We start from the raw sequence: 19785 nt of genomic DNA on the forward strand, positions 1-19785 counted from the left end.
TCCACCATTGAACAATACTCACTGCTCGGGTCTCTTCTTTTTCTTTCCAAGATATGGAAATTCATGCAAAGCTAATTTGTACTTGACAACAGCTGATGCAGAACAGTACCTCTTTACCAAAGCTTCACCAATTACTCTGGACATATTGACAGTCATTTGTTATTTTGTGTTTCATCTGCTTTTAGATGGAGTAATTAAGCAGGCAGAATGATGCAGCACACCATGGCCAAGCAGCGGAGAAACGTCGTTCGGGTAACTGGACATCTTTTCCACGCCCAGTCTTCCAATCATCTTTCAGTAACAGAGGAGCTTTTTCTGAATGCTGCCGAATATGGAAACATTCCTGAAGTTAAGCGAATACTCTTGGAAATACCATGCTTCAATTTCAACTGTGTGAACTACATGGGCCAGAATGCATTGCAGCTGGCAGTGACCAATGAGCATTTAGAGGTAACAAAACTACTACTAAAGAAGAAAAATCTGTCAAGAATTGGTGATGCACTGTTGTTAGCAATAAGTAAAGGGTATATTCATATTGTGGAGCAAATATTAAATCACCAGGCATTTGCAGATGGACATATGCTGACCCACAGTCCAAGCCAGGCAGATCTACACGGAGACTTCTATGCCTATGATGAAGACGGCACACGGTTTTCCCATGACATCACTCCTATTATTCTGGCCTCCCAGTGCCATGAATATGAAATAGTGCATATACTTCTTATGAAAGGAGCTCGGATTGACCGCCCCCATGACTATTTCTGCCAGTGCATGATTTGCAACGAGCGGCAAAAGCATGATTCTTTCAGCCATTCCCAATCACGTATTAATGCTTACAGAGGTCTAGCCAGCCCTGCCTATCTGTCACTGTCAAACGAGGATCCTGTCATGGCTGCTCTAGAGCTTAGTAATGAGCTAGCTGTTCTCGCCAACATTGAGAAAGAATTTAAGGTATGAAAAGTAAAAAAATAAATGAATCACTGATGAATACTAAACTGTGACATTTAAAATGGTTGTCTTTTACAGAATGACTACAAGAAGTTGTCCATGCAGTGTAAGGACTTTGTAGTTGGACTTCTAGACTTGTGTAGGAGTACTGAAGAGGTGGAGGCCATCTTGAATGGGGATGCTGAGTCATGTTTAACTTCAGGTCGTCATAATCTTATCCGCTTAAAACTGGCAATTAAGTATGAAGTCAAAAAGGTATGCACTTAATAGACACTGTGGTTTGATATATGAATGTGTTTGTTTAATTTTCTCTTCTGGTACGTCCCCCTCTTTTGGAACAAATCATGCTAATGGTACAGTTTGTGGCACACCCAAATTGCCAACAGCAACTCCATTTAATTTGGTATGAGAACTTGTCTGGTCTTCGGCAACAAACAACTGGCATTAAGTTGCTGCTTGTTTTTGGTGTGGCTTTGGGACTACCCATCTTGGCCTTACTGTACCGGTTAGCTCCATCCAGCAAGGTAAAATTATCTGTCACTTAGCACCAAATCCATTCAAGTTTCAAGTCAAGTTAAGTCTTGTTTATCTCCCTTCTCAGTTGGGAAAACTCATGTGTGGACCGTTTTTGAAGTTTGTGGCCCACGCTGCATCTTTCATAATCTTCCTGTGCTTGCTGGTCCTGAACGCAGCAGACCGATTTGAGGGCACATCACTGTTACCTAACATGACTTTACATGATTATCCCTCACAGCTATTCCGCATGAAGACCACCCCTTTCACCTGGATGGAGATACTAATCATTTCCTGGGTCATAGGTCAGGACCTTTCTACCTAATTGTAGGGGTTAGGTTTTGAATATTTTACTACACATATCAATATAGAGTACATAGAGTACATTGAATTATATGTGTAATTTCTCATTATGCATTGTGCAGAAGCTTGTAGATGTATTATATTGTATTTGTCAACACATTAATTATTTCAATAAGTAAGGTTCAGATTTCCAAATTTGCATGTAACAAGTCACGCAATTGATTTCCTTTGTTTTCGAAAATTGTAAGTGAAAGGATGTTGACATTTTGTGGTATTTTTAGGTAAAATCTGGGAGGAGTGCAGAGACATCTGGTCACAAGATATTCGTGATTATGTGTCAGAACCCTGGAACCTTCTTGATTTCAGCATTTTGACCATTTTTATGACTTCCTTCATGGCCAGACTCATGGCGTTTTGGCATGCCTATGCAGCTCAGTGCTATGTGGACATGCACTACACTGACTTATCTAATGCAACTTTACCTCTTGAGATCCAGTATTTCCAACTTGGTGAGTGTGTGCTTTTTATTGTGTGGAGCATTATCTAACTGTGTCAGGGCCGTTCTCATTTCCTTTTATTCATTACATAGTATAAACTGTAGGAGTAACTATCTGTGTGAAAGGTTGCACAAAACTGACTTTTTGTTTGTTTTCAGCTCGGACCCACTGGATGCCTTCAGACCCACAGCTAATCTCTGAAGGACTCTATGCAATCGCAGTTGTGCTTAGTTTCTCTAGAATTGCATACATCCTGCCTGCCAATGAGAGCTTTGGGCCTTTGCAGATCTCCCTGGGGAGGACAGTGAAAGATATTTTTAAATTTATGGTCATTTTCATAACAGTCTTTGTGGCATTTATGGTGGGAATGTTCAATCTGTACTCATATTACATTGGAGCTAAGCACAACAATGCCTTTACAACGTGAGTGTAACTGTTATAATAAAACAGTTTACATGTACTGGTGCGTCTCAATAGATTTTATTGTGGTATGAATAAATACTTTTAAAGTGATTTCAATAATTTGTGATAAGTGATAATTAGTGATATTATTATTTCCTCATTAAAAAGGCTTAAAGCTGGGGTTGAAGCCCAAAGGCTAAGCCAGTGTGTCTTTCAATATTCTAATTCACTGAGATGCACCTGAGAATACTGTAATGTATTTGTTATCAGTTAATGTTTATGTTTTTCTTTATTTTAGACTTGAAGAGAGTTTTAAGACATTATTTTGGGCCATCTTTGGCTTGTCTGAAGTGAAGTCAGTGGTTGTAAATATAGACCACAAATTCATTGAAAACACCGGTTATGTCCTGTATGGCGTGTACAATGTCATTATGGTCATTGTCCTGCTGAATATGCTGATTGCCATGTTCAACAGCTCCTTTCAGGAAATTCAGGTACAGAAATTCAATACTGTAATTTTTCTGTGACCTTACAAAAGACTGCACAAGTGTAGAAAACTTTGTTTAACTTTTATTTAAATTTTGGACTAATTTAAGTAAAAAAAAAAAAAATTGGAACCCATGGCAATGTCATTATCTATGCTATATCTGTACCTACTATATTTTAACATATGACTTTACTCACTTAGTTGACATTCCTATATTTAATTCAAAAAATGTTCATCGTATTTTTTTTATGTTAATGTTTGAGTTTAGGTTTGCCAATATCCTTATAAAATTGAAGTGAAATAGCTGGAACACATTACTAATACAAATATGTGACTAATGATACATTTTCTTTCCAGGATGATGCTGATGTAGAGTGGAAGTTTGCACGCGCTAAGCTGTGGTTCTCCTATTTCGAGCATGGGGGGACTTTGCCTGTGCCCTTCAACCTTATTCCTAGTCCCATGTCCTTGGCTTCCCTCTGGTCAAGGCTAAGGAAAGTGATGTGGGATGAGTCTCCAGGCAAAAGCAAAGCAAATTCCACCTCTGATACAGAATTAGAAAAGGTAGTCAAGGCAAGTTTTGTACCATATTGAAGTTGGACATATTATTTCTTTTCTATGATTTATTTTTCTAACTTAGCTGAGGAGACAACATGTTCCCACAGTGGAGCCACTCTATTCTACCCATCATCAAGTAAAGCATATTTAATTATACCTTATTATTCTCTAAAAGCCAATCACAATAGAAGCCATGACATATTGCTACTGCAGCTATCTTGATATACAGGCTGTTGCTAATAGATGTGATTCACCGAACACTGCCTTCTTGGTAAAAGCCCTGATACTTTGTTGCAGAGAATAATGAATCGCTTGATCAAAAGATACATTTTAAAAGCACAAAGAGACAAAAGCAATGCAGATGTGAATGAAGGTAAGTTATAAATCTTCTTGACAGTGTTTTGTACATATATGGACTTAAAAGGCTGTGTGCTTGACTATTATTGGCAGGAGCATTAAAGGAAATCAAACAGGACATCTCTGGTCTGAAGTTTGAGCTGCTGGAGCACTCGAAACATGATATGAACAACATGCAACAACTCATCCAACACTTAGAAGAGGCTGGTCTTATTCACTAAAGTATGCAAACTGGTTTAAGAGTTATGTTTGTTTATTAGTGAGATCTATTTAGACACTTGAGGTAGTCAACCTATTGTTGTGGTTACCTGTTACCCCACAATGTTGTTAAGCCTATGGTAAAAGCAAATCAGTTTTTCATTAGCTGTGTTGCCTGGGTCTGCACAATCAACCATATGGTGGTGCTAATGAACCCTGTTTTTATAACTACAGTCTGGTTCATATTCAGTAGTAATTTCTTGGAAATACAGCCCTCTGCCAGCTGGTGCCAACTCACTTAAAGCTGAATCAAAAGTTCCAATTTATATGAGTAGTAACAATCAAAATGAAATATGTGTTGTGGAGAAGGCAATGGGATTAAATGCTGATCCACATTTCCAGTATGTAATAAAACTCAAACCATGATGATTTTGTTGTCAATTAATATCCTACTTCATGGGGTTTATGTGTTCTTTTAAGCAACCGCTGCTAATAGCCTATAGTCTGAGTTAACTGTGCGAGGAGACAGATGAGTGAGAACAGTCTGACCTGTCGTGGAGACAAACAGCCTGACTCCATCTGTGAGAGGAAACATCACTGTTCAATTTCAGCTCAAGACTTTTCACTCTGACGCACTGGTACGCCTGCTGTGGGAAAGTGACTATGAATGCTCACATTAGGCTATTTCCTCAGACTTACAGGACGTTTAATCAAAACGAGATATATTCCTAAAAGCATAGAATTATGTAGGCCACAGAGAAGCTTGTCTGATTGCACGGAACATATGACGCTGATGATAGGGCCAAGGTCTGTGCATGCATCATGCAGCTGCAGTATCCAACCGGGACCGTCCCTATCATCATAGCCGCGATAATAGACACGATCTCTTATGACAACGCTGCTTTTATGACATGGCGGCCTTGAGATGCTATCACCTAGTTTTGGGCTGAAATGAATTTGTTACGCTAATTAAAGTGGAAATTTCGTAAAGTCTTCATACAAGTAGGAAATGTCACATTTCCATCCAGTGTGATCATATTCTATTTATATTTCTATCCTATTGTTGGTCTTTATATTGACTATTATTGAGCTATAGGCTATAATCAGCATTGTCCCACTAACCCATCTTTTAAGACATCGTTATCATGAACTTACGTTGAGCTCATTCACGATCACAGGGCGGAGACTATGGTCCAGGTTTTGATGTGATTCACAGTGGATGCTGTTGATTGGTTGGACACATGACTGTATGTCTGCGTGACGGAGCCTACCAACATACGTTTGTCTTCTGTCCTACTAATGAATGCATCTCCTCAGACAATTCCCTGTGCGCGCAGTATGAATTCTTTAAAGGTTTTCTGTTTTAAGTCTTTAAAACTGTTCGCCTTAAACAACAAATGGGATGTTGTCTTTATGTGCCTCTAGCAAACTTTACTTTAATTTGCTTCTGAGATAAAATCTGTATCTGAACAGAGCGGGGAGGCGGATTACAGGAAGATCTGTGTGGTACAGTTTATCAGAAGCTGCCTGTGGTTTCGACGCGCAACCATCGCACACTGCGCGTTTCAAACCAATGGAAAATAAACTGGAAGGCAGAATGAGCGACATAAGCACTGCGATTGTGGATTCAACAGAAACACGAGGAAGTGCTTCGATAGAAAACGGGTACAGTAACATTAAATTAACTAATAACGAAGTGCACTTTTTATCTTCCGTGCGTAATTATGGAAGTACGGGGGCTTTAGTTCACAGTGTAAATGTTAGCGGCAGTGGCGAGCCAGTTTTCAAAGAGTTTAACTTGCTTGACGCACCAGCGACTAGTAAACCTTTTCTTGATCGCGGTAACAGTGAGTATCTCAAGTGCGATTCGGTACCCTGGGAGGATTTTGTTAAAAGAACCAGTGCTGCTGCAAACCAGTCTGCAATTCTCTCTACGTCATGTAAATACATCAAGGATGAGAAGGAGCCTTCTGTGATTATGAACAGTCCCTGTACCAGCTTCGACGCTCCCGCGGACTTGAGCGCACTGGACACCTGTTGCGAGCCGCAGAGAAAACAGCCGCTGGGTCTGCCCGAGAGCGAGCCTAACACTTACAGCCCAGGGGCTCCGCGGTCTGTCCAGGATGGATCTACCAACTTTCTGATTGACCTAAGCTCATCAGATCCGCTGGTACAGGTCAGGACTGAGTCCAGGAGCTCTCTGTCCGGTAAACCTTTGGTCAGCTTTGACGTGAGCGCGCACACGTCCCCTCCACAGCACTCTCAAGCTATGTTCAAGAGCGAAGTGTCCCGCTGGCCGATGCACACGACTCCCGTCGAGCCGCACTTCTGGAGCCAGTCCCAGGGTGTCTCAGAGGAGCCCTATACTCATGCGCCCTACGAGAGCATCCCGAGCCAGAGCCTGGTCCAGAGGAACCCTTCACCTTTCTCCACATTCCCAGGGTAATGATTCTTTTTATTCAATACTGAGATTAAATATGCATGACATTTTTGTGTTGGTTTAATGATACTGTAAATTGGCTTAAGCAAATAAACCAACATAACTGATCAGATCAGTGTCTGAGCCACGAAGGAACATTATGCTAGATTTTACAATAACAAGATAACAAGATATTACATAGGAGAAAAAATAACATAGTTACAGTAAATTTATATATGTATATATATATATATATATATATGTGTGTGTGTGTGTGTGTGTGGTGTATGTGTGTGTATGTGTGTATATATATGATGAAATTATATTCCTTAATTTCCAAAAGTTGAACATGAAGATACTTTGTTTTTCTTGTAGCATGCCCCCTCAGAGGCAGTGTGTGATTTGTGGCGATGAGGCGTCAGGCTGTCACTATGGCGTTTTAACCTGTGGGAGCTGCAAAGTATTTTTCAAGAGAGCTGTAGAAGGTGAGAATAGCTGCTACTAAAGTCTAAAGTCTATTAAATTTGAATATTTCTCTGAAACATGTTGACAGTCGAGTTCCCAATGCAGTTTTATCCTAGTTCCAATTTGAGAAAAAAAAAAAATTAAATACATGTCCAGCTTTAACATGTTGTCTTCATTGTGTAAATGAATAATGTTAAAAACAGGCATTTTGTAAACAAAAAGAGACTTCAAGAATAGCCTGAAGCTGTGGTCTGTGAATGTTACCTCATTGTCACTGCCTGACCTTCTATAGCAGTCGTCAAAGGTCAGTAGCATCAGTATCGCATTGACCAGTGTTCCCTGTGTTCACCATCGTTGACTTGTTTTGCTTGTTATCTTAAGATGGCTGATATAAAAGAGCCTCTATGTCTCCCCATGGCCGTGTCACTCTGTCCTCACAGCCTTGTTTCTATCTCATCCTCCTCTTTGTACCAATCAGGTATCAGAGGCAATTGTAAAAAGTATTCAAAACTACAGTACTTTTTCTATCCTCATTAAATGGTCCTCATCTGCAACATATGTAATAATCAACTTGTGTGTCCTGTCTTACTCAACAGGCCATCACAGCTATTTGTGTGCCGGCCGAAATGACTGTATTGTGGACAAAATAAGGAGGAAAAATTGCCCAGCTTGTCGCCTCAGAAAGTGCTACCAGGCTGGGATGATGCTCGGAGGTAACTTTTGGTATAATGTAGAAGTGTAATGGGAAACCCTACTTTGTTGTGGTTAAATTTTCACACTTGGCTTGGAACATAAAAACCTTAAGCTTAGTGATGTATTGCAGGCACAGATCGTACTCTCCCTAATCACTTCTCACCAGACCTTGTGTGTGTGTGTCATAGGCAGGAAGCTGAAACGTTTTGGGGCCTTGAAAGCCTTGGGTCTGTCCCCCTCCCTTATGTTCCAGTCCCACTTGGCCATGTCAGGAGAAAACCAGGCCCTGAACTCTATGTCTTGCATCCCTGGCATACGAGATGTACAGCTCTCCCATCAGATCATCAGTATTCTTGAGAACATTGAGCCAGAGATAGTGTATGCTGGATACGACAACACACAGCCCGAAGTGCCACACATCCTGCTCAACAGTCTGAACCGGCTGTGTGAGAAACAGCTGCTGTGGATCGTCAAATGGTCCAAGTCTCTGCCAGGTAACACACTGTCCTGGGTCACTAAAGTCATGTCTATGGTAACAGGCAGGATGTGGCAAATCATCATGACCAAAGCATTTTATACATACACCACAATAAAATCTGCAGCGGGAGTGTTAATGATGACAACAGTGTTTTTGACCACAAAACAGAACTGCAAACTTATATGGGTTTATGTCTTTGTAGGATTTCGTAATCTGCACATCAACGACCAGATGACCCTGATCCAGTATTCATGGATGAACTTAATGGTATTCTCTCTAGGGTGGCGAACCTTTCAGAACGTCACCAGTGAATATTTGTACTTTGCACCTGATCTGGTTCTCAGTCAGTAAGTAGATTTTTCAGAACACTTTCACATTTTTAGGTTGAATAAACCAATCACGAATGCACATATTTATAACTGCTGCTGTTTCAGGGAGCAGATGAGGAGATCACCCATCTATGACCTCTGCTTGGCAATCCAGTTCATTCCTCAGGAGTTTGCGAATCTGCAGGTCACTCGAGACGAGTTTCTCTGCATGAAAGCCATAATCCTCCTGAACACAGGTAAAAGCAGCACTGGTTTAATGAGAGCACTCTGTTTCTGTTATTGTTGGGCTCAATTTTCCACAGGCTACAGTGTGTCACTTTGATGAGCAGCTACTGTAAAGTTACAGCACAATAACCTCAATGTTTTACCAGACCTTGACCAGATTTTGTAGCACTTGTAATCTACTCTCACAATGTGCCTGATAGCAACCAGATTTTTCTATCACTGTCACCAATTATTTATATCTATTTAACTCAGCAAAGTAAATACTTATTATCAGTTCTGCAGCATATTCTGCATAAAAGTGTGTCAAGCTTGTGGATGCTGTATTGTGAGTCTCAGATGTTTCTATATTAAATACAGTTAATTTACAAATAATTTTTCATATTAAACAGTGTGACGCTAAAAGCTCATCATCAGTACTGCTTAGCCTTCACTTTCCTCTTAGTACTTAAATAGGTAGTATCGTATTACAGATAAATGTTATAGTATTCAGGACTGTTTACATACAGTGGTCTCAATTAAGATTAAAGCGACAAATGCGTTAAGCTATCTGATTTTAATACCACCTTAATGTTTTTCTTAGTGCCTCTAGAAGGACTCAAGAGTCAAGCAGCATTTGAAGAGATGAGGCAGAGCTATATTCGAGAACTGAGCAAAATCATCCACCTGAAGGAAAAGGGCGTAGTGGCAACTTCACAGAGATTTTACCACTTGACCAAACTAATGGATGCCATGCATGATGTAAGCCCTCAGAATACTTATCACTTTATAAGGTCTTGTAACTCCTACATTCAGTCTGTTAATTTTGTTTCTTATATTTCGCAGATAGTGAAGAAGGTCAACTTGTACTGTCTGAGCACATTTATACAAGCTGACGCCATGAAGGTAGAGTTCCCTGAAATGATGTCAGAAGTCATTGCCTCTCAGCTGCCCAAGGTGCTGGCCGGTATGGTGAGGCCACTGCTGTTCCACACAAAGTAAATGTACCAGTGTGAATGTCATGTTACTGGATCTATCTCCACTCAAATTCTGGAGACATACAGCCATGTATGTAAAGTTACTTCTGCCTAATTGCCTCAGTTTTTTTTTTGTTCCTCAAATGATCCCTTTTAATACAGTTTTAATCCACAAATATATTAAAAATGATATCCACAATATGCTAGCCACCCTTATTTATTCGTTCTTGTGACAGGTTGTACCAGCTACTGACCTGGACAGCCCTATAATTGAATGCAACAATGAGCACAAAAGGAACTGTGATAAACTTCAGGGAGGAGAAAATTACTGTAACATAATTAGAGTTATATCACAATTACACACCCCTGCCTTGACTTGTGAATTGTAACAACTAATGTAATTGTTTCACTGCAAATTTAACAATGCATTTTGAGAGCTGGCTTAATTTTACATATTTAATTATTCTTTTGACAGAATGAGATCAGTCTAGAGTAATTAATACCCAGCTTTAATTTAAAGAACATTATTTTATGGACGCAGTCAAGTTGTATTTACTTGATTTTATTTGGAAAGCTCAATTCACTGTACAGCACAGTAAATATTAAGAAATATAACAAATCACAATGTGAAATGTAACATATTGACATTTTATGGAGAATATTTGGACAATAAACTCCTACAGTTTTAGTCAGTCAGGGAGTGTTCTCGGATGTCTAGTCAAGGCCACTTCACATTCAAACAGATGTAAATGGAAAAGAACAGTCTGATCTTGGCATAAGCCACATTGTGAATAGCTTCGCAAAAGCATTTCTGCTTCAGTCTTATTTTGAAGTCTATTTAGCCTTACCAAAAAGCTTATTATTATATTTTTATTTTATTTTATTTTTTTGAAAATGTATCTTTTACAAATTAAATCACAAATGTTGTATTTTTTAACTCTGTGATAGTAACAAAGTAAATATAAAAGTTGTCCTTAACATAATATTGCAGTCCATTGTTTTTTGCTAGTACACCAGTGTACAATGTAAGTAAAGCCATTTATACAAACATAATTTACATTAAAATGTAATTTACAGTACATTTTGTTGATTAGAAATACAGAAGTACAGTGCATTGTACAGTATCTTGTGCAACCTCAAAGTGCAGTACAGCAGTGAACAGGTTCAGTAATTACAGATAATTAGAGTAAGATGAATGTGCAAACAAGTATCACCAGCTTTTTACTGTGGCTAATAGATTTTGGTTTTTTTTTGGTTAAGTTACATGACAGCATGAGTTCATGGGACTGCATTGTTGAAACTAAAAGACACCTACGTAACCATTAGATAAAAAAAGTGTGACACATCAAAAAACATTATATAAAATATAATAACTGCAATACAAAAGAAAAGAATAACATCAAAACAACAAAGTACAAATAATACCTTGTTGGTCTCTTTCCATGGATACCATGAAATAATGTAATGTTTACCAGGGTTTTAGAGGAAGACGACATAATTCTCTGGGATTAAGCCTGTTTTACCCTCAAATGTTGCTTGGAGCCAGCCAGGTTCAACAGAGGGATAAACTAAAGAAAAGAAACAAACCACAACATAAGGCAAACAGAAAGAACATGACTCTTGATCCTTTTTGGTAAAACCACATCATCATTAAAGCAAATATAATCACACAGACAGAGGATTGAAAGCACAATTCTTCTAGATCAAAAACCTTCAGCTTGAAATGTTGCCCTTGCAAAAGGCTTGTAAAAATGTGTAGGTGAATTAATGGAGCTAGAAATTAAATTGAGAGCATTTGTTGACATTTTTCTTAGAGACTGCTGGCTTTGCTGGCTGGGTTAAGCGGGAACAGGCACCAGAGCTTTCTATCACAAGGTTACAGTGACCTGCTGCACAGATTGTTTGCCAAGTCTCTTCAGAAAAGAACAAAAAGCCAGAAGAGATAGAAAAAAAATCAAACTTTTCTTTTAGAGTTATGAGTGTATGATAGTCACAGTCAGCCAAGTGTATCTGAGCAAAGTATCAGTGTGTATATAGTGTGTATGAATTGATCAAAGCTATGACCTAGTTTTCACTTGACTCACCGTTTGAGAAGTGCGCCCCCTGTGGGAAGCTCAGTTCATGACTATGTTCAGCTTCACATGAGTACACTGCCTTGGCCTCTCTGTAAAGACAAAATCATATCTCAGAACTCCTGAGAGGTTCATTGATCTATAATGCTGCCATAATACTGCAATACCTTCCAGCTGGGACAGGTTGAGAGGAAGAGGCACCTTCAAAAAGAAGTGCACGAGCGGCAACACTGCAAAAACAACACAACATTACACACAACAACTAATGAAAATGAAATTGAATCATACAATTGTATTGTGCAATTTACAGTTGCAAATTGAAAGTAATTGTATAACAAGTATTAGACCTCTGGGGTAAATGAGGCACTAATATTTGATTACAACATTTGCTGACATTTGCAAAATGTTGATCCTGATTTGTTTTGTTCATTATCATGCTTGACTTGGTTTTATAGGGTTAATAAAAGGAGAGAAGATATTGCTTTACTGTCACATTGTGTCATGTCGTGTCATGTCTCAGTTAAGCCAGGACTGGAATAACAACTGTTTGAGATTTTTTATAATCAAAATGTGTAACTGCCTCTGACATTATCCCTTTTGTTTAGAGAAAGTAAAAACATGACAAAAGAATGGGAGACTTCCTCCAGCAGCAGCAGCAGTTACTGCGCTAAAGTGCAGCTGAGTAAAACAGTGTAACAAGGCACCACTTGACCCTGAGCACCACAACCTGGGGCAGAGCGCAGTGGGAGCTATATGAGGAACGTACTTCAGAAATTGTGCGACTTGCTTCTCAGACATGACAAGTCAAACAATCTATTTGTCCCAGGAGAGCGCATGTAGGCTGCTCCTGGGTCACATCAACCCAGCAGCAGACAGAGTGTAATTAAAAGCAGCGCTCCCACAGTAAAGTAAAAGCCATAAATCTGGTTGCACATGCTCCTCCCATCCCAAAACCCTCTTTATACTCTGTGCTCATAAGCAGACAGGCTGACTACACCGAGGGGGACCGATGAATGTCTCTAAACTATTGTCCAGCGCCACTATTGACTTGCATTTATTTGAGCAAACACACATAAAACACTCCCAGGAAGTGCACTGTGATTTATACAACCAAAGTACATATAACAACCAGTAATGCATACATATAATGGTGTCTTCATCAGGCCAGTCACGCTAATGACTATGTTGACTTATTGTTCAATATATGTTGGAAGAAACAATATTTTTGGAAGGTTAATTTTTATCGTGTGTACATTTTGTTTGCACTACTGGGAAATTATTTATTATTTGTTGCAGTTTGATAAGATTTAAGCCCTAAAATGTTGAATAAATAACTTCTATCACTGATTACACATGCAAAGGAAGTACTTAAGTGTTTCATTCTGCAATTTCTTCATTGCAGCTAATAGTTTTTTGTTTGTTTGTTTGTTTTACAATATTGTACAATTAGATTGCTTTTTGTGTATCAAATCTGGTTTGAAGACATACTTCCTCAGTGTTCTCCATGAGGTGGTGGCTATATTTGCAAATAATTCAACATTGTTTTGCATGATGGTATTTAATCCTGATTAGAATAGCACTGAAGCCTCTATGGGGCTCATTGACTCAGCAGTGCATTAAGATTACATGTACCTTAAACATGTTTGTGCATTTGTTTACTGTGAAGTATTTACATTGATCCTGGTCTTTGGTAGCCATTGCTGACGGAGGAGTCCATCCTGCGGCGGATCACATCTTTTGGAGGAAGTTTGGGATTCTCAGCTGATTTTGAACTTTCTTTGAAATCCAGTGTCGATAGACTTGGGACAGACGCAGAGCAGCGCTTATTGCCTGCACATTAACAGAAAAACTTCAACTTGTATTGCATAAAAATATATAAATTACCTGTAATTTCATTGAGAATATTTTTCTAACTTTTTTTTTTACATCATATGAAGACATTCTGAGTTCTGCATGCCCTTTTTTTAATCCATCTTGAAATGAGTACAGGAAATACATTGATTTGTGTATGCCAAGTCCTTTTTAATGATTATGGGTTTTCAATTGCATATAAGTGATTCAGTGAAGACATACTCACCTTCATCTGCAAAGTGCTTTAGTAGCGCCATATTAAGGCTGTTTTGGGTGTGCGGGGCCTTTTTGGGGGCAGAGGACATTTGTGATGAGGTGCTGACTGAGGACAGGCTGAGGGCATCCTCAGACCCCGCGTCCATGTGTCCTGCGTCCTCTCGTGAGCTCGACTCCGCACTGCTGACAGCGCCCGTGCCGCTGGCGCCATTGGACAGAAGTGAAGGCAGTTGGAGCAGGTCCAGTAAAGACGTGTCCCGACCCTGACTGGCACAGGTGGTTTGGGAGGAGCTGTTTTGTTCTGAGGAGTGTGATGACAGTGACTCCAGGCTGCCCATGGGTGTGCTGCTGCAACTACTGCTCAGCGTGTCACCTAAGCAGGGACCAGAAGACAGGCACAAGAAGCTCTCATTAAAACCTGCTGAGGGAGAAGACAACTTTTCTCACTCAATCACAATACCAAAAGTAGAAGGTAAAATATATTTTGGCAATTCAGTATATTAGCACTAAAGGTCCCTTATGTAACATTTCCATTGCTTTACCTGGAATGTTACACAATATGGCATAATATGTAATTTAATTTCTAAATACACATTTCAAAATAAAATATAAATATTTTGAATCAGGCTCAGTTACAAGATTTGTTAACAGCATACTATCATAAAAACAATCAGTGCTTGAAATGAAATACTAAGAACTGAATGACTGTCATTGTATCTTATATCTTATTATTTACTAAGAACTACATCTTATGCAGTATTCTGAATATGCACATATAACATTTTCTTAAAAGCCAGAAGCCATTTATGCATTGTTACAGTAGGTTCTTAAACTGTGATAACTGTGATAAAATGGCCATACTATTTTTATTCATCATGTAGAATAGAGTTTTGCAATCATATTGTTTTATGCATAACTATCTCCTAGGTCACACATCAGTAGATAGTGGAATCATGTGTCATCATAGCTCTGTTTTTGGTGCTTACTTTCCGCATCTGCCAGGCAGAGCGTTGGGGCATAGATGCTACGGGGCTTCCTAGTGCTGGTGGACATGCACATGGCTCTGCTGCGCCGTGACCCTGGGCGACTCTGGGGCTGAGGGGGGGGCACATTAGGGTCCGGAGGCTGATCAAATATCTGCAAGTTTAGCCAAAGCAATTACTCAACATGAGATAGTAATTAGAAGATCACCTGATGTGCTGCAAAGTACAGAATGTCTTTTCAGAGTTTTTTTGGATTAGAGCTTGATTAGTAATAGGTATCAGACAATAAAAGACATAACAAAATGAGACATCCAAAAGGCATCCTGATCACATAATCCACTCGTGCAGTGTTTGCATAACTGTTTGGGTTTTTTTTGTTTTTGTTTACATGAATTACATAGAGATGTTGGTGTGTAATTCCTAATGTATGTCAACTATAAAATCAACATTTTAAGTAAGTTTAATTTATTTAATTACTTTTTTATTTTATTTTATTTTTTTTTTTTACCTTACTGCAGTTTTCTATAAGGATCTCGACCACGATGTTCTGAAATTTAATGTTCATCATGGCCGCCACTGTCTCCTCCTGTGACCTCATCAATGTGGGCCCGAAGACGACTCCCAGGTTGGACACAGTCATCAGGTTGAACTGGCTCTGGGTGGAAACTCTGTAAACGCAGTAGAGCATTACTGGCCTGCTCACTGCTGATATGTCCAACTGTAATTCCTTACCACACACACTGACAGCTACAAGTGCATTAAGCTGTCCCTGGACTGTGAGGACACTTTAATCAGTCTAAACCATTTTTATCTCTTCTCTTAGGCCCACAGGGTTAGCCATTCATTACACCAACACGTACGTGACAAGATGTTTTATTAGCAGCTCCAGCATTTCCCGGTTCCTCTCGGGCAGCTTATGCACCAGGGCATGGACCGCACACACACGGTAATTCTGGTCATCGGACTCTGAGAAAAGTCAGAGAATTAATCACATAAGAGACAATGATATGCAAATGTAAGAGTATCATGTTTCACTGCTGTTAATATTATATCTATCATCGCTATCATTTTAAAAAGGGAAAACACAGTCAAATTAATGAAAATGTGAGTAAACTGTAACAACCCTCCTCCCTAATAATAATAATATAATCATAATCCACCCCCCTCCAAACCTCTTTTTTTCCCTTGTTTGTGTCTCAGTTCTTTGTTATGCAATAGTTCTGAATGGTAGAGTATTTTGTATTGTATTTTGTAACATATTATTTTGTCTTGTCTTCTTGTCTCTTGTCTACAAGGAAGACAAAAATCTTAAGAGAAACCATGTTTCTATTTGTCTCAGTTGAGTGCACACGCATAGTTAGGGCGTGGTAAATAATGCACTGTAAAATTTGTTAATTACATGCTAGTACATTTTTATTGAGCTTTCTGAATGTGTTTACTTTTAGTGTGCAAACAGGAATTCAAAAGTGGAAAAGTAATGGTTAAAAGTCCTGTACTACTTCATTGTTGTACTGTACTGCTTGATTGTTTTTAATTATGTGTCTTAATTGCTGTTTGTACAGTGTCCTTGAGTGCCCAGAAAGGCGCCTGTAATTTAAATGCATTATTGTTGTTATTATTAAAAGGAAGAGAAGTAATGGACAGTTAATTTCAGTGAATGAATGAATGTTTATTCAGACAGGAAAGCATAGAACATGCAGAGAAAACATATATTGATAGACAGGAAAATTAAATACTTATTTTCCATAACAATAAACAAAAATAAATATAACATAGATTTTACTTGTGTCCAAAAATGAATGGGAGGAAGTAAATACTTATTTAACTACACCCCTTTTTTCTACTGTCCCAAATTAACAAAGCAAATAGACTTCTCATTTCCTGTATGTTAAAAGCTATATAATGTGTGTGTATATATAGAGTGCTTTGACTAAAGTTTAAAAAGCCTCTTAAATTATAGTTGTATATAGGAAGTACTTACTTTTAGCTTTATACATTACTTGCGCAGTTTGGAATGTTCTCAAATTGTTCAGTTTAAGTAATTTGGCGTGAATAAACAATGGACTAGTATGGTCATGAAATTTGACATTATAAATTGTTCTTATAGCTCTTTCTTGAAGTTTCATCAATGGTTCTAGATGTAGTAGTATTGGAATTAGTTGATGGTATTGCTTTAACATAAATTATAATTATTTATCATTTAACATTACCCCAGTGGTTTCAGTTTCAATTTAAAATGTACTGTATATGTATGGTGGTCTCAGGTAGTGGCTTTGGGCCTGAAAAGTAGTAATTGTAAAATTTTGCTTGTAAGCCAAAATATGTTTCAAAGAAGGCAAGGAAGCAATGTATGAAACACATACATGTTTCATGATAATAGTGCATTTACTCTACAAATATGCATTAACTGGGAGAAAAAAATATCACTTTGTTCAAGCCATTTCCTTGCAATAGTCTCTTAGAATAACTACATAAATTTGCTCAAATTTTAGCCAGTTCAAATCCATAGCCATAAACCATTCCCACCAGATGATTACTAGAAGCATATCTTTCCACCACACATCAATCACACTGGGACCTAGAGTTATATTACCGCCAAAACACTGTATTTTTTGACAACTTACTGGCAGCCATGATGAAATCTTTGTGCAGTTTGAACGTCATTAGTGGCTCAGAGAGACACCTGGTGAACAGAGAAAGCAGTTGCCATTTATTTTTCGAGTAATATGGCTTTTAACGCAGCCCCCTTCCTCTGTGAGTCAGCAGCAGCTCTCAATGTGCGGCTAACACCAGGGAGGTTTTGGAGGAGGCATTATGGAGGTAATGACTATTCCAGACAGCTAAGGACACAACTCGTAGGGCATGCTGACCTGAGGTAATTCTTCAGACCACTGGTGATGGTTTTGTTATCCCATGTCTCAGGATCCAGCTCGATATCCACCGGAGCTTTTGGTGCTGAAGAGGAGATGAGAAGTTTGATTAAATGTGGAGGAAATGACGAAACAGAAAAATGCTGTTCGATGTTGTTGTTGGTTAGGTAACAGTTAATGTAGTTTCTGTGGAGCTGCTTTCATATCGGGGAGTGGTCCAGATAAGTCACAGAAATGTTTCCTGTACAATTGAGTTAAATGTGGGAAAACAGGATTATCTTTAGTGATCTAATAATGTCAAGAAGAAAAAGTCGGTGCGGCTGCTTCACTGCCACACCACAGGAAAAACTCGCTACCAGGGCATGCTTTTACTAACCACTTTTTATAGTACACCCATCAATATACCAATATTTAATCAATAAACTCACAGCCACAACACACTGAAATTGAAACCCGTAACGTTACAACTGAGTGTGTCAGTTTTTTTAATGTATGAAAGTACATTAGAGTAGGGTATTAGTTATGTATTAATTGTGTATGCCTTAATTAACTATTTACTATTTAAATCTTTGCTCATGACTTATAAGGCTAAGTGTAGTTATAAGAATGTTTTCTATTTTCTTATTTAAAGGGCCTATATTAAGCAATTTTCTGATCATTTGTTATAATGTTTCCTCATCACAGATATACCTGGAGTTTTGTTTCATTCACATATGTTTAACACACAAACCATGCATATTCAGGCTGCATATTTAGACTGAGTTCACTCTGTCCCACCTTGTGATATCAAGTGGTAATACAGGAAGCGTTCCAGTGTGCACATTTGGATAATTTCAGCTCTGGATTTGCCAATCTCTACTGAACTAAAGGTAAAAGGTAGCAGTTAACTTGAAAACTACTAGTTCGTGACTTTGGAAGGTTGCATTTTGAGGTTCGGACATGTAGACAGACTAATAATAAAGGGTTACTCAAACATGATTGAATGAAAAAAAAAACACAACTCTAAGTATGTTTTTGATAGGTTAACAAATTTCTGACATGTAAATTTTGCATAATATAGGAACTTTAATTCATAGCTTTATAATTGCTAAATCTTTTAATGCACTTTCTCCATCAAAACCATGTGAAACAGACCCTTTTCAAAAATGCACTGATGTCTACTTACAAAACACTGTGGACATCAGCTTCTGTACTTTTGAGTTGACCCCTCCTATCCTGTACAGCCCCATGGCATTGAGGCCTGTGTTGCACAAAATATAAGAGCTTTCTCATTTATGGCTAATGCAAGATGAAACCAGCATATTATTATTCAAAATCACATCTGGACAAAGATCAAGCTATTTGACAGATCAAAGAGGAGTAGATTTAAAAAGTCTCACCTCTGGACTCCACCAGGTCAATGCATTTCCTCACAAAGTTAAAGCCAGCCTCATTTAGAAACACTGTAACACAACAGGAGAATAAGGCTGACATGTCAATTACAGCGTAGGTTAACCACGTGCCATGGAGGAATAATAAATGCTCCCTTATGCTCGTAGTTTAACTAATAAGATGCAAACTCAGAGCTGAAGGCAACACTGTGTCAGATGTGTGGGAGAATGTCAAGTAATTGTGTTAACGAATATGAATATGTATAGGTTTCAGGGCACATTTACTGTGTACGTATAAGGCTTCATTTATCTGTGCCTTACTCGCTGTTCAAAAGACATACTCACTCTCTTCCTTTTTACTCAAAATTGCTGGAAGGTTGTAAATCTGAATGAAAGAAGAAGGACAAAGGATTAGCATGTTGTAGTGACAATGTTGCAGTAAAAAGAAGCAATAAACATATTTGAATGACCACTAAAATATGCCTGATGAATATGTATCTAGTTTAAGGTAAAAATGGTTTCAGCCATACAGAAGTAATTTTCAATCTGAAGGCAGATATCCTCTGATTAAAAATTACTTCTGGATTGTGGTTAAAAT

The 19785-nt window shown here is 38.5% G+C and overlaps 3 protein-coding genes across 8 annotated transcripts in view; 2 read left to right on the forward strand and 1 right to left on the reverse strand.

Annotated features, from left to right (window-relative positions):
* Positions 1-207: 207 nt before the first annotated feature.
* Positions 208-4557, forward strand: trpc6b (transient receptor potential cation channel, subfamily C, member 6b). Its single transcript, XM_055166853.1, has 11 exons — positions 208-951; positions 1027-1203; positions 1308-1472; positions 1550-1766; positions 2046-2273; positions 2420-2684; positions 2962-3157; positions 3508-3714; positions 3791-3844; positions 4006-4081; positions 4159-4557. The coding sequence occupies exons 1-11, from the start codon at positions 208-210 to the stop codon at positions 4284-4286; spliced, it is 2457 nt and encodes an 818-aa protein (XP_055022828.1). The 3' UTR covers positions 4287-4557.
* A 1006-nt stretch (positions 4558-5563) lies between these two features.
* pgr (progesterone receptor) lies at positions 5564-10371 on the forward strand. 2 transcript variants are annotated; one of them, XM_055166854.1, is made up of 8 exons: positions 5564-6705; positions 7058-7167; positions 7744-7860; positions 8029-8334; positions 8521-8665; positions 8753-8883; positions 9453-9610; positions 9695-10371. In XM_055166854.1, the coding sequence occupies exons 1-8, from the start codon at positions 5837-5839 to the stop codon at positions 9848-9850; spliced, it is 1992 nt and encodes a 663-aa protein (XP_055022829.1). In that variant the 5' UTR covers positions 5564-5836; the 3' UTR covers positions 9851-10371. The 2 variants fall into 2 exon arrangements, with proteins under 2 accessions (XP_055022829.1, XP_055022830.1); XM_055166855.1 differs by having other exon boundaries at positions 9699-9839.
* LOC110163566 (rho GTPase-activating protein 42) overlaps positions 10372-19785 on the reverse strand; it is an 82733-nt gene continuing 73319 nt past the window's right edge. For 2 of the 5 annotated variants that reach the window (XM_055166851.1, XM_055166848.1), the window contains 13 exons: positions 19533-19572; positions 19197-19259; positions 18983-19057; positions 17818-17902; positions 17572-17630; positions 15808-15913; positions 15456-15615; positions 14951-15101; positions 13975-14385; positions 13571-13727; positions 12065-12127; positions 11910-11989; positions 10372-11393 (listed from right to left, as the gene is read on the reverse strand). In XM_055166851.1, the coding sequence (XP_055022826.1) occupies positions 11305-11393; positions 11910-11989; positions 12065-12127; positions 13571-13727; positions 13975-14385; positions 14951-15101; positions 15456-15615; positions 15808-15913; positions 17572-17630; positions 17818-17902; positions 18983-19057; positions 19197-19259; positions 19533-19572 (1539 nt within the window). In that variant the 3' untranslated portion in view covers positions 10372-11304. Of the gene's footprint in view, positions 11394-11909; positions 11990-12064; positions 12128-13570; positions 13728-13974; positions 14386-14948; positions 15102-15455; positions 15616-15807; positions 15914-17571; positions 17631-17817; positions 17903-18982; positions 19058-19196; positions 19260-19532; positions 19573-19785 lie in introns of all 5 variants that reach the window. The other 3 variants (XM_055166850.1, XM_020928548.2, XM_055166849.1) reach the window with 2 other exon arrangements.

This window comes from Boleophthalmus pectinirostris, unplaced genomic scaffold (assembly GCF_026225935.1).
Source record: "Boleophthalmus pectinirostris isolate CB_2022bp ecotype Guang Dong unplaced genomic scaffold, ASM2622593v1 HiC_scaffold_9, whole genome shotgun sequence".
Classification (NCBI taxonomy): Eukaryota; Metazoa; Chordata; class Actinopteri; order Gobiiformes; family Gobiidae; genus Boleophthalmus; species Boleophthalmus pectinirostris.